The following is a 14,434-nucleotide window of genomic DNA, read 5'->3' on the forward strand; positions in this document are numbered from 1 at the left end:
TGTATACAGGACCCCTACTCCATCTATACAGTACATGTATATACAGGTCCCCCTACTCCATCTATACAGTACATGTATACAGGACCCCCTACTCCATCTATACAGTACATGTATATACAGGACCCCCTACTCCATCTATACAGTACATGTATACAGGACCCCCTACTCAATCTATACAGTACATGTATATACAGGACCCCCTACTCCATCTATACAGTACATGTATACAGGACCCCCTACTCCATCTATACAGTACATGTATATACAGGACCCCCTACTCCATCTATACAGTACATGTATACAGGACCCCCTACTCCATCTATACAGTACATGTATATACAGGACCCCCTACTCCATCCATACATTACATGTATATACAGGGCCCCCTACTCCATTCATACAGTACATGTATATACAGGGCACAACAGGTATACCAAACTGTGACTGGGTAACACTGCCACACCAGACCTGACCAATACCGCCATAATGTGACTGGGTAACACCGCCACACCAGACCTGACCAATACCGCCATACTGTGACTGGATAACACTGCCACACCAGACCTGACCAATACCGCCATACTGTGACTGGATAACACTGCCACACCAGACCTGACCAATACCGCCATACTGTGACTGGATAACACTGTCATACCAGACCTGACCAATACCGCCATACTGTGAATGGATAACACGCCACACCAGACCTGACCAATAACGCTATAATGTGCTGGATAACACTGTCATACCAGACCTGACCAATACCGCCATACTGTGACTGGATAACACTGCCATACCAGACCTGACCAATACCAGCAAACTGTGACTGGCTAACACCGCCACACCAGACCTGACCAATACCGCCATACTGTGACTGGATAACACCATCATATCAGACCTGACCAATACTGCCATACTGTGACTGGATAACACTGCTATACCAGACCTGACCAATACCACCATACCGTGACTGGATAACACCGCCACACCAGACCTGACCAATACCGCCATACTGTGACTGGATAACACCGCCATACCAGACCTGACGAATACCGACACACTGTGACTGAATAACACTGCCATACGGGTAAATACAACCCTGCAGGTATACAGGACACTACAGGTATACAGGACCCCAAAACTATACACTACATGTGCACGGGACCTCCACAAAACTATATACTACAGGTATACAGGACCCCAAAACTATATACTACAGGTATACAGGACCTCCACCAACTATATACTTCAGGTATACAGGACTTCCACCAACTATATACTACAGGTATACAGGACCCCAAACTATACACTACAGGTATACAGGACCCCAAAACTATACACTACAGTTATACAGGAACTTCACCAACTATATACTACAGGTATATAGGACCTCAAAGCTATACACTACAGGTATACAGGACCTACACCAACTCTGTAATACAGGTATACAGCACCTTCACCAACTCTATACTACAAGTATGCAGGACCCCAAATATACTACAGGTATACAGGAACTCCACCAGCTATATACTACAGGTATATAGGACCCCAAACTATACACTACAGGTATACAGGACCTCCACCAACTCTATACTATAGTTATACAGGACCCTCAATCTATTTACTACAGGTATACAGGACCCCCGAACTATATACTACAGGTATACAAGACCTCCACCAATTATACATTACAGGTATCCAGGACCCTCAAACTATAAACTACAGGTATACAAGACTTCCACCAACTATACATTACAGGTATACAGCACCAACTATATACTACAGGTATACAGGACCCCCGAACTATACAGTACAGGTATACAGGACCCCCGAACTATACAGTACAGGTATACAGGACCTTCACAAACTGTACACTGCAGGTATACAGGACCTCCCTCAACTATACACTACAGGTATACAGCCCCCCCAAATACACACTACAGGTATACAGGACCCCCCCCAACTATACACTATAGGTATACAGCCCCCCCCCAACTATGCACTACAGATATGCGAGACCCCTAAAAACTATACATTGTGGGTATACAGAACCCCTCCAACTATGCACTACAGGTATACACTAATTCCACTGATAAACAATACCTTTAGCTTGGCCTCCTGGGCACCTTAGAACAAATCTAATTAACACACTGACACTTTATACCCGGGCAGCGCCGGGTACATTTTCTAGTAAAATATATTGATGAACAAAATATAAAAAAAATTCATATCAAAACTCAAATCTAAATTTATATTTAAAGATTTTTTATTTTTTTTTTGGTAAAGTTGGAGTCGGTAAATTTTTTCCGACTCCACTGCTCTGCTTACCATAAGTGTTGTGTTCTTTGTTGGAGCGGGTACTGTAACTTTTGAACCTTGTGTGCAGAGGTCTCCGGTTGTAGCTCCAACCTATTATGTATATTTTATTATTTGAAAAGCTATACACTCCTTTTTTCCTTTGGGAAACTGCCTTTTTTTTTTTTTCTCCATGACTGCTAAGCGCATAGAATCTTTCTAGTAAAATGCTAGTGCGCAGCCCTCTCCGCTACCGAGAAATAGCTTTTGCAGCTGGGTGCCCATCTATTTTACTGTTTTGGAGAAGTCTTTTGAGCACTTACAGAGCGTACAGTTTGATATGGGAAAAAATGCGCCACCTGAAGAACTCTACAATTATAAAATTGCAAAATGTGAGTGTTTTACATATTGTGATGGATTTACTGTGCAAATGTTGGCGTCAAAATATAGGCAAAGTATACATTTGAATGCAATTTTTTTTCCTTATTGTGCATTGTATTTATTTCTATAGCTCTTGTGTTCCGTTTCTGGTCTGTACACTGTATGTTTTTACATATGGTGCATTGTCTCATTTAGACTGAGCTCGACTTTATTACACAGCCCAACCTTAAGGCTATATTCACACATAGTATTTCCGTCAGCCTTTTTTCAACCAAAACTGTGGGTCGAAAACACAGAAGCTGTACAAATTTTTCCATTATAATTGTGCCCCATGTAGTCAGGTGATGGTACCAATCATCCCAGCAACATTGTGTGGATATTGTGGGAGAAATGTGGTGTGGTTTCTACTGCGTTCAGAAGGCATTTCAAATACATATGTAGAAACACGCCCTAACAAGGCACAATTATTTGTGCAGCCAGGCCACACAAACAATTGCTTGATTATTATTAGGTCCATTTACTTCATTATAGTCGGCTGCATTTTTTTGTTTACACATAATGATGTTAGGCTGACTAGTGATGATTTAAATGGCTGGTTGCTAGCAATTCTTTGTATGCAGAGCTATATTTTCTTATTTTTTAAACGTTATGTTTTGTTTAGTCTTAAATCCATTGAATCATTTTGTCTCCTCACAGAATCTATTTGTAGCTCCTGTAATAATTTTTTACAGTCAGGAAATGCTTCTTGTGGAATTAAGGGCTGACAAAGTTTTGAATTTAAAAGGCCAAATTCACCATTATAAAATTTTTCATCAATAGTGTTCTACTTTAATAGATCAGACAATTCCGCACGCTACGATATGTAGTGTTTGTTAAAAATTTTTTTTTACATATTTTTATTTTTGTAATGGGCAAGGAGGTATTTTAAACTTTTATTTTGGGGGGGGCTTTTAAAACTTTTAAAATTTTTTTTTAATTAAGTACACTTTTTACTTTTTTTTTTTTTTACTGTAAAACATGCAATCATTAGATTGCAAATACTGATCTAGCATAGATCTGTGTTATCGGCAATCTGTTCATAGTGTGCCTGAGAGTAGACTCTATACACAGGTCACCCATCCGACAGGACAGAGGTGAGTTGTGTAGGATCAGTGCTGCACACCTCTGCCTGTAATTGTAAAGCCGGTGCTCAGTGGTAACTGGTTTCTTCAACCATAAGTCTTGTATAGGAGAAAACCATGGCACTCGATGTTGCAAGAATAAGTGAGAATTTTTATTTAGCAAATAGATACAAGGTATTTACTCCGACCGTACATAAGAAATGCAAGATATGAGACCAAATAACATATGGTGCGACGTTTCGGTCCGCTATGGACCTTCCTCAGGCAATGCGGTCTCTCATGTGCTGTATGCAGGGAGAAGGGTCACAGGGTCGCACCATATGTTATTTGGTCTCATATCTTGCATTTCTTATGTACGGTCGAAGTAAATACCTTGTATCTATTTGCTAAATAAAAATTCTCACTTATTCTTGCAACATCAAGTGCCGTGGTTTTCTCCTATACAGGACAGAGGCGAGTGGCCCACCCCCGCCCGTCAGTACAAGCCATCGGGCTTGTCCCAATCAGTCAGTGACAGGTGCTTGTCCTGTCACTGTCTACCGTATGCTGCGTTTACAGGGAGCGATAATTCGCACAATCGAACGAATAACGATTTTGAAGTAATGATGTGTTTTTTATAACGATCAGCTTTTAGACGGAACACTATCGTTTGGAAAATTTGTTATTGCAATCGTTTTAAGATTGCTTAACCCCATCTCATACACAGGGTGATTCGATCTGCAAATTTTTAGCAAACGACCAGCGATGATTTGAGGACATGTTGAAAGTTCAAAATGAACGATTTCTCACTCGTTGCTTGATCGTTTACTGTGTTTACACAAGCCGATTCTTGCTCAAATGCGAACGATTCAAATGACAATCGTTCCGTTTAAACTTCGCGAACGCTATAGATAGTTGCGTTTAGGGGTTAATGACAGGCAGCAACTGCCTGTCATTATCTCCCGCTCCTGACACACTGATGCGTGCAGGACCGCTCTCACTGCAGCGATCCTGCACTTATCTAACAGCCCCTTACAGTCAGGAACGTAAATATATACGCTCCTGCTGCATGGGGCATGTGCAGAAGGAACGTATATATACAGATTGCTGACGTGAAGGGGATAATGACTATTTATTTAAATGTAAGGTATATTCATTCACACACATTTTCAAGTTTAGCTAGGTTTACACTGTGTTTTTGCATATGTTCCAGTACGTTTAATTTTAACATACAGGAAAACATGGTCAACCACATCGTTGTGTACATTAAAAAGACAAAAACAAAAAAGGATCAATTTCAAGGCATCTTTTTTTATAATGTAAGTCCATGGGTTACAGATCCTGCAGTATTGCATACATCAGCATCCATTTTTAGCACGGTTTTGCATCCGTGTTTTTTTTCCTTTTAAGCATACAGTATATGTCAAATAGACAGCAAAAATTCAGTGTGAACATAGCCGTATCTGTCACCATCAGGTTTTTTTTTTCACTGAGCATGCGTGGCAGTAGTGAGAAACCAGAAAGGAACATAAACTGATATGCAAACGGATGCCAACGGGGGCAAACAATTGTAAACAGTCCATTTTTTTTAAGCCAAAATGCAGACGGAACATTTAAAAAAAAAATAATAATAATTTTGCTCAGTTTGCCCATCTTTTGTGCTTTTCTGTTATAGAAGGATCCATTCATGAACAGAGACCAACAAAGTTTTCCCTAAGGCTATGTGCACAGTGCATCAGTGTCCTACATTTGGGGTGTATGCAGGGAAAAGCTCCTTGTGCATATTTTAAATATGTCTATAGGCTTTGTTTCATTTTGTAGCGACTTAAGAGTTTTCACCTTTGTTGTTGCAGTATACCATTCAGGTGTTCAGAAGAGTGCAGAATACTGTTTTATTTTCCCATTCAGTGGGCCACTGCAAAAAAAAAAGAAAAAGGACCCCCCTCCCCCCCTTCTGCAAAATTAAAAAGTAACAAGAAAAAAAGAGTACATTAATAATGTACATTATTATTTGTAGAAAAGAGCATGTTGCAATTCCTAGGTGGTAAAATGCCATGTAGCTTGCTAAAGAGCAGCATACTTTACCTTTTTTTTTACCCTGGAAAACCTTTATTGATGCTGGTATGTCTGACCTAAGTAATGTCTTCAATATACTCAGGTCTAGTATAAATAGCATTCACTAATAGCATCTCCTTTCCTTGCAGTATCACATGCGCCTCCACCTCCTTCTATACTACAGGTGACTCCACAGTTACCTCTTATGGGATTTGTGGCTAGAGTTCAAGAAAACAGTAAGTATCTGAGCCTTGAAGTCGTCATTCAGTAATTTGTCAACAATTTTAAATTCTTTTTAAAACCGCTTATTTATTTATTTTTTATAGCACAAAGTAAAATATGTTTTAAAGTAAATCTAACGACAAGTTAAGTGGATCTAACCTGCTGAGAGATTTTAATACAGCAGGTGACAGGGAGTCTGCTGCCCTTTTAATGATATTTTTTTTCTTCCTGTAAATTAGGTGGTTTGGTGCACTGGAGGTTGTCCTGTAGACTTTTGTGTACCAATCTGCCCTCCCACTGACTCCTGTGGCATGTATGGAAATCTAGATACAAATCTTCTCTTGGGCAGGTGTAGATTTGTTCTGCAATGCCTGCGCCAGGCAAAGGGCTGGACAGCTTTATGAGGAGGTGTTTGTCTCTTACTAAATCCGGCTGGAGAAGAGGGGGCTGGTCTTTACTTATTTTTGGCATATGTGTATGCCAGTCTTGATAAATCTCCCCCAGTTTTTGGTGTTGTAGATATATCCATAAAAAAAAACTTTTTCTAACGCAGGATAGCCCCTTTAAATGTGCCAAAATGTTGGCACACAATTCTAAAGTTAATTTAGCTAAATAACAGTTGGCCAAAACTTAGGCTTAACAGTCTACATATGCCGGAGTTGTCAAAAATCCTGTGATAAATCAGTTTTTGCTAAGATTTACATAACAATTATATTAAATTACCCATCCCCCAATTTGATATTTGATCTCGTATTTTGCTTGCTTAGTTTCAGAGACTCCACCTCCACCCCCTCCTGCAGAAGAGCCTGTATTTGATGAATCTCCCCCACCGCCTCCACCTCCAGAAGACTATGAAGAGGAGGAAGCTGCTGTAGTAGAGTACAGTGACCCATATGCTGAAGAAGACCCACCTTGGGCACCAAGGACCTACTTAGAGAAGGGTATATAAAAAGATTTTTGTTACGTTTCTTGCCTCCAATACACAGGGGAAACCTTTAGTGTAGCATTTACACTAGACTAAGCATTGACTGAAAAGCTTTTATCATTTTAGACAAAACCAGTAGCGGATTAAAGGAGACCTGTCACCCCCTGTGCTGGGGTGAAGGCCACCCGACCTCCTGCTAGAGACCCTTATACTTATTCCTTCTCTCTAAGTCCTGCGCCTGGAGCCGGTCCCGGGACGGAGAGATCAGCGCCTTAGAATGTAGTGAGCCAACATGGATTTCATCCTAAAAATTCATACAGTTTTTGTGCTATGAGTGAATTTCAAGGAACTGGAAATATATAGGAAATAATTATACTTTGTCCTTAAAGGGAACCTGCCAGCCCCAGTGCTGGGTAGAAGGACAAAGTATAATTCTTTCCTATATATTTCCAGTTCCTTGGAATTCACTCATAGCACAAAAACTGTATGAGTTTTTAGGATGAAATCCATGTTGGCTCACTACATTCTAAGGCGCTGTTGACATTATTATTATTATTATTATTATTATTATTATTATTGCGAAGAAGACAGGATGTGGATAAGAGGGTAATTTGTGTGATCACAGGCAGATATTGTGCATTGCTGAGCATTAAAGCTGCCAGGGTGGGAAAGGATCAAACTAGAAAACCAATACAATTCAATAATAGGTGTGTTTCTTAATTTGAAGAAAAAAAAAAATCACATCTGGTTTGCTGATACTGTGAATACCTGCAGATTGTTTTTGCAAAATATCCCACTGAAAATGTGAAAGAAATCACTGTGGAGTCACATTGTGTATTACATGCATCCTCTCAGCCACTCCAACAGCTACAAAAATTTATCAAAAACAGCATCACATGGTCATTTTCAAGAGAGGGAAGATGCGCCATGTGATTACACAGAACTTAGAGCTCTTTTTATGGTTGTTATTGTATCTACTTGTGTGGATCACATTAGCTGACGTATTCCATTTAATCATAAAAACATAAATCCAGTATCAGTCCTTGAAGGAAGGTTGATGTATAAGGTCAAAGTGGGGTCTATAATTTACTTATTTTTTTATGGACACTAGTGAAGACTACTATTTCAGACTTCACATACTATCTGCATAAGTAAATTCATCCCATTTACAATACCCAAGTGATATGATATTTATTTGTATTTCTTTCCTAGTTGTGGCAATTTACGACTATACAAAAGATAAAGAAGACGAGCTCTCCTTTCAGGAAGGAGCCATCATCTATGTCATTAAGAAGAATGACGATGGGTGGTACGAGGGAGTCATGAATGGGGTGACAGGGCTTTTCCCAGGCAACTATGTGGAGTCAATCATGCACTATTCTGAATGATGACCCAAGAACACACATGTCCCTGAACAGATCCGTTGAGGCTTCCCAGACTTCCATGAGCCCCTGGGGGGCCACCCTATAAACTGAAGAAGATCATTGTCATTTGAGATACTTCATTTTGTTCCTTTTTGTTTCTGACCATTAAAAGAAATAGTGATACAAGTTGTTTGATCAGATGTGATCTTCCTGCTGCTCCGGGGCAGTTCTGGCTAATTGACTTAATTTGGACACAGGATTTCTCAAGAAGAAATGAATGGGTCTATGACATTTATGAGCTCAACTTCCCCCTTATTATGATCATGTATATGTATCTAAAGTAAAGAGATTCATTTCTGCCAATGTCAAGTATGTAGTGTTTTTAACTCTTAAAATGTTTAGGGTTGTTTCCCTCTAAATTGAAGGAAGCTTAACTACCTTACAAGCTTGTGATAATATACCTTCAGCTGTTAGGGGTGGATATATAGGTCATTTGTGTTTACCTTGAGAACACCAAAGAACTTTTTACAACCAGAACCTAGGACAAGGGTCCTAAGCTCTTCCTCCAAGTTATCGTAGAAATTGGCAGCTGTTGAATTGAGTTGGAACAACCCAAAGATAATCAGCCATTTATACCAATGACCCACAAAACCTAAGCACACTTTTAGCTTTTCATTTTATCATTTTTTGCAGCACAAATAGAAACATATTTTTAATGCAGCATGAATTTGTGCTGGGATATCAAGTGTTATAGATTTGTAATTTACAAGTAAATTATTACTTTAGGCCTTTTTGCCACATTGCAGATTTGGTCATTATCATGCTTCCATATTTGTAAGCTAAAACAAAGACTGGATCTAAAATCCAAGTGAAATATAATGGCAAGAGATGAACTACTCTACTTTTGTATTCAGTCCTGTTTTGGCCTCTAAAATACTGATGACTTCTGGAATGTGTATGTGAGCGCTGAAGGCTGGAATGCCTCCTGGAAGAGACGCATCTTATATAAAATTAATGTACAGTCCTCAATGAAATAAGTAACAGAAGCTCATGACCTGTCACTTTCTGTTTTAATCAGATGAGTTCTCCAGTTGGTGATCTCTGCAGTGTTTTATGGCTCCATTCTTGCAGGATTACAGATTCAGGTAACAACTATTAATAAAGGTGTTTTTAGTAAATGATAGAACCCAAATAAAAGTTTCTAAGATCATGCTCTACTCTTCAAGGAGATGACCTAATAGTTTCACCTTCTTTCATTGTGCCTCAGGCCATTTCTAGTGGCACTCCTGGTATTGCATAAGAGACAATCGTAAAGATTTGCAAAAAAATAATAATAATGAAACCGACCTGGCATTATTTGCTATTGTTCTAACACTTGCCAGGTGTCTGCAGCCTAGTAGTGACCTCAGGAATCATTTGCCTTTTTATCGCTTTCTTCAGCCTAAAGTAATTGCAGATGGTGGTGGCTGTGGAAGTCGATATTTGTCACATATTAATCAATCATCCATTCTAGGAACTGGTACATTTCTTTGTGATAATAGTTAATGTTCAGAATGAGTTTGTAGGTTGCATCCTATCTGTGTAATTTAAGTAACCTTGCAGTATTTATATGCATACCCTGCAGCTTCCAGATTAGCTGGGTTAGGCTGGTGACATAGTGCAGCCGATCGGAGGCCTCCAGCTGGGCTGTGATTGGATAGAAAGGAGCACATGCTGTATGTGGAGTAAGGAGGCTAGCTATTCCTGCAGTGTGACTAATACTCCCAGGGCTGTGTGACATCTATGCAGCACACAGATCTTTGAGACCTACATAGCTGCTGATATTTATGAGCACAGTTCTATATTTACATGCGCTATCTGATAGCAAAGTATATTCGACAACAACATGAATAATGTCCTATTTGAAGCTAGAACAACATTGGGGCTCAAGTTTTGCAGAAATAATTATTGTACTGACTACGTTAAAGCGGTTAAACAGGCTTAGAAACAGCACCACTCTTGTCCCTACGTTTCTGTGTTTGTTTTGCAGCTCAGTTCTACTGAAGCGAACGGAGCCTAAATGTAATACCACACACATTCTGAGGACAGGGATGATGCTGTTTTTGCATTAAAGTAGTTTTGCTTTTTCTAATCTTGGAAAATCCTTATGAACAGTATAAACACCAGGGGGACTTATTAATTAAGTCTCCGTAGAAATGACCCCCTTTTTTATACTATGGCTAAAGGCCAGTTCCCATATACATGTCAGTACTTTAATTATATTGAAGATACAGTTTGATGGCAGTATAGTTGCACTTCATTAATGATATCAAGTTTCTGCTGTAGAAAGTGGAAATCATCCTTTTAACACCACTTTATATTATAACACCACTGTAACATAGAGCAGAGTCCTGTATCTGAAAATGTTTCAGTATTCTCGAAGTTTAACCTCCTGTCTGGTGTGACAAATGTAAAGTAGTTGCCGGCGATGCTTGGTATTGTTGCAGTTAGTTGTATAGTAACTATAACTTACCACTAAGGTAGTGGTACCACTACCACTTTGCTCACATGGCAGGAGGATACCTTCTCCAGCCTCTGGCATTTCACACAGAATGTTTCATGTGGTAAATCCACTGCAAATACAGTAGCAGCCAAGTTAAGGGAATTTATAATCCAACATTTTCCTTGAGATCTACTGATGCCAGGGCCGGCTCCAGCTTTTTGTGGGCCCTTGGGCGACAGAGCCTCGGCGGGCCCCTTTGAGGAGAAAATCATGGAGAGACAGTCGAGGAAAGATTTGCAGCAAAAGAAACATGCGGCTGCTGCATATCTTTCTCCTCCTGTATCTCCTGATCTCTGTGGTAGTCAGGACTCTGGAGGAGTCAGACCCAGTCACAGGATTATATATATATATATATATATATATATATATATATATATATATAATATATCATGCTGGTGCTGCTAGTTCTCCTGTATACAGCTCCTGCTGTGTGTGTGTATGTGTATATATACATACATACACACACACACACACAGCAGGAGCTGTATACAGGAGAACTAGCAGCACCAGCATGATATATATATGTTTTATATGAACATGGTGAGACCATGGTGAGAGAGAAATAGATAGGAGATAGATAGGAGATAGATAGATAGATACAGATATCTATTTGTTTTATGTAAAGAGGTCCTGCTGTAAAAAAAAATTTTTTTTTATATATATATATATATATATATGTCCTGCTGTAATATATATATCCTGCTGTAATAGATGTATATATTACAGCAGGACCTCTATACACAAAACAACTAGAAGCCCCAGCACATACAGAACACTATCAGTTTGCAGAGCCTACCATGCTGCCCTCTATCAGGTCAGGTGTCCGATCACATGACCCGTGACATCATCAAAGGTCCTTCACACTCAAAGGTCCTTCTCTTTCCTAATCGGCTGTAGGGAAGATTTGTGAAGGAAGACAGGTGCCCGGGGACCCCAGTATGTATCGGCAGGCCCCTAACTGTCACATGTTGCCTCTAGGGGCCCAGTCCCCTTTGTTACTACACTTTTTTTTTTTTTTACTAACAAAAAAAATGTAGTAACAGACGGGACTGGGCCACGGCATTTGCCCTAGTTAGCCGGGTGCTGACGCCGGCCCTGGGGGGAGGTACCATATATGATCAAGCTTATAATTATTATTAAACTCAATAAATGCAAACATTGAGAAGATCAGAGTCTTGCAGGAACAAATGGGTCATACAACAGCATACATTACAAAACTATTAGTGGCCTCTCTCTCATGTTTCAAGGGAATGTGTCACCTAGAATATGTATTTATTTTTGCTGATAAGTGCCAGATCCTGAAACATTGGTTTCCTCTAGTCAGTTTTCATTCTCAGATTGTGATTTATTTATTTTTTTTAATTTAAATGAAACCTTTTTTTATTTGTAACATGAAACACTTTATCATCATGGGGCAGCCATATTGCATGAGCTGACCTGCTCTGTTAAAAGCATTTAGAGAGATGCTTTACAACAGCTACATGGACATAAAAAACAATGAACTATAGGTGACTCTAAGTGACCTCTATGGAAATATTTTCTGTTCTGTGCAGAAGTTATGTCATTGTGCAGAGACCGGGGGGAGAGGTCCTGTGACCTATACCTATTGGGGGACATTTATCAGTGAGAGCCCTCGTACGCCTGCTGTGGAGCTGGTGTAGATTTTGGCATCTGTCCATGCAACAGGCACAGGTCAGGTCCCGCTCGGTTTACCAAGAGATTTGTACCTCTTAAAAAAAATCCCCGTCCTCATTAACCCCATCAGATTTGCCAAGACTGGCATACAGGTACAACAGTCTTGATAAATGTTCCCCATTGTGATGAGTGGATCCTGTGATATGTCATCTGTCATTGTAATCCTCCTGTTGAGATCACCAGAACAGGAAGTGTCATCTTATTTTTAGGCTTAGTGGTCAGACTGAAAAACTAAGATTTCAGAATTATGTTAAAATATAGATAGTAACATGAAAAATTAGAAACAAAATCAACAAAAATGCTTAAGAGTGGGTTCACACTACGGAATTCTCGCGGATAAACTCAGCGGAATTCCGTTGTGTGTCCGCGCGCACCTTTCCGCCGGTTCCATAGACACCATTCTATGGGCCGGCATATTCTGCTATCCGCCGAAAGAAGTGACATGACACTTTCAGTGGATAGCGGAATACGCCGGCCCATAGAATGGTGTCTATGGAGCCGGCGGAAAGGCGCGCGGCCGTGCGCGTGGAATTCCGCTGAGTTTATCCGCGAGAATTCCGTAGTGTGAACCCACCCTAAAGGAGAAGTTCAGCGAAACTTTTTATTCAAGTATTGTATTGCCCCCCAAAAGTTATACAAATTACCAATATACGCTTTATTACAGGAAATGCACATAAAGGGCCACATGTATCATCCTGCGAGTGGATGATTTTCGGCGGAAAGTGCCGATTTGCGTATTTTTTTTATACGCAAATGGCCGATTTGCGAATAAAATATTCGCAAATCGGCACTTTCCGCCGAGTACGCCAGGGGGGCGGAAAGGGGGCGTGTAGTGGGCGGAACGGAGGGCACAGACTCAGAGTCCGCGCGATTTACCATCTGTTCCGCCCAAATATACGCCGAAAACCTACTCCAGTCCTCAGCTGGCGTAGGTTTTTGGCGGTGCGCACCGGATTTATGTAGAGGCAGTCCGCCTCTACATAAATCTCTGTAGCGCCGGAGCTGCGGGGGCATTTTTAAGTCTGGCGTAAAGAACACCGGACTTAATAAATGCCCCCCAAAGTGCTTTTTTTCCCTGCACTTACTACTGCATCAATGCTTCACTTCCTGGATAACATGGTGATGTCACGACCCAACTCCCAGAGCGGTGCGGGCTGTGTCTTTTATGCCTAATGAAACCTGTTAGTTTCTTAAAATCTCTTGTACTATTCATTTCTGCAAAAATATTTTAAATGACAGTTACACTTAAAGTAGTAAAAGTAAGCTTTGATTTCAAGGGGGAGTTAAATGTTGTATTGAAACCACGGATGTCCAATAACACAACCACTGTGCCTAAATCTTTCCTTCTGAGGCCTATGTTTTTTGGTTATTTCCTATAGGAGTCTGTAGGTGCCTTCATAACTAACCTGTTAAAGTGACAAAGTAATCAAACACTAAACTATATAAAAATTAAGCAGATACAATATAGTCACAGCGTAGCCAGGAGAGCCCCTTATACCGATAGCCAAACCCATGGGTACAGCCGGCAAAATTCTAAAGAACTTAGGGTCCTTAAGATTCACTGAACTTGAAGGTTAAAGATTTTTTTTTATTTTTTTTACTTAAGCTAAGGGTTATCATTTGAAGTCGACCTTCACACAGCAGTATTTAGGTCAGTATTTTGCATCAGAATGTGTACTAGGAGGGGGTCGAAAATATGGAAGACATACATTTTTTTTCTTTTCCTTATGTTCTTTACTCCTAGTTTTGGCTTACAATTACAGGTGTAAAATACTGCTGTGGAAAGGTAGCCTAAATCATGTATGTTTCATTACAAAATATATTTTGTCACTGTTACACATCAATAGAAGTAGTA

At 40.0% G+C, this 14,434-nt stretch overlaps 1 protein-coding gene across 24 annotated transcripts in view; it reads left to right on the forward strand.

Annotated features, from left to right (window-relative positions):
• Positions 1-8,528, forward strand: part of ABI2 (abl interactor 2) — an 87,821-nt gene extending 79,293 nt beyond the window's left edge. For all 24 annotated transcript variants that reach the window (XM_069983399.1, XM_069983386.1, XM_069983380.1 and 21 more), the window contains 3 exons: positions 5,981-6,067; positions 6,821-6,994; positions 8,191-8,528. In XM_069983399.1, coding sequence (XP_069839500.1) covers positions 5,981-6,067; positions 6,821-6,994; positions 8,191-8,366 — 437 coding nt within the window. In that variant the 3' untranslated portion in view covers positions 8,367-8,528. The remainder of the gene's footprint in view (positions 1-5,980; positions 6,068-6,820; positions 6,995-8,190) is intronic.
• Positions 8,529-14,434: the final 5,906 nt, after the last annotated feature.

Source organism: Dendropsophus ebraccatus, chromosome 9 (assembly GCF_027789765.1).
Source record: "Dendropsophus ebraccatus isolate aDenEbr1 chromosome 9, aDenEbr1.pat, whole genome shotgun sequence".
Taxonomy (NCBI): domain Eukaryota; kingdom Metazoa; phylum Chordata; class Amphibia; order Anura; family Hylidae; genus Dendropsophus; species Dendropsophus ebraccatus.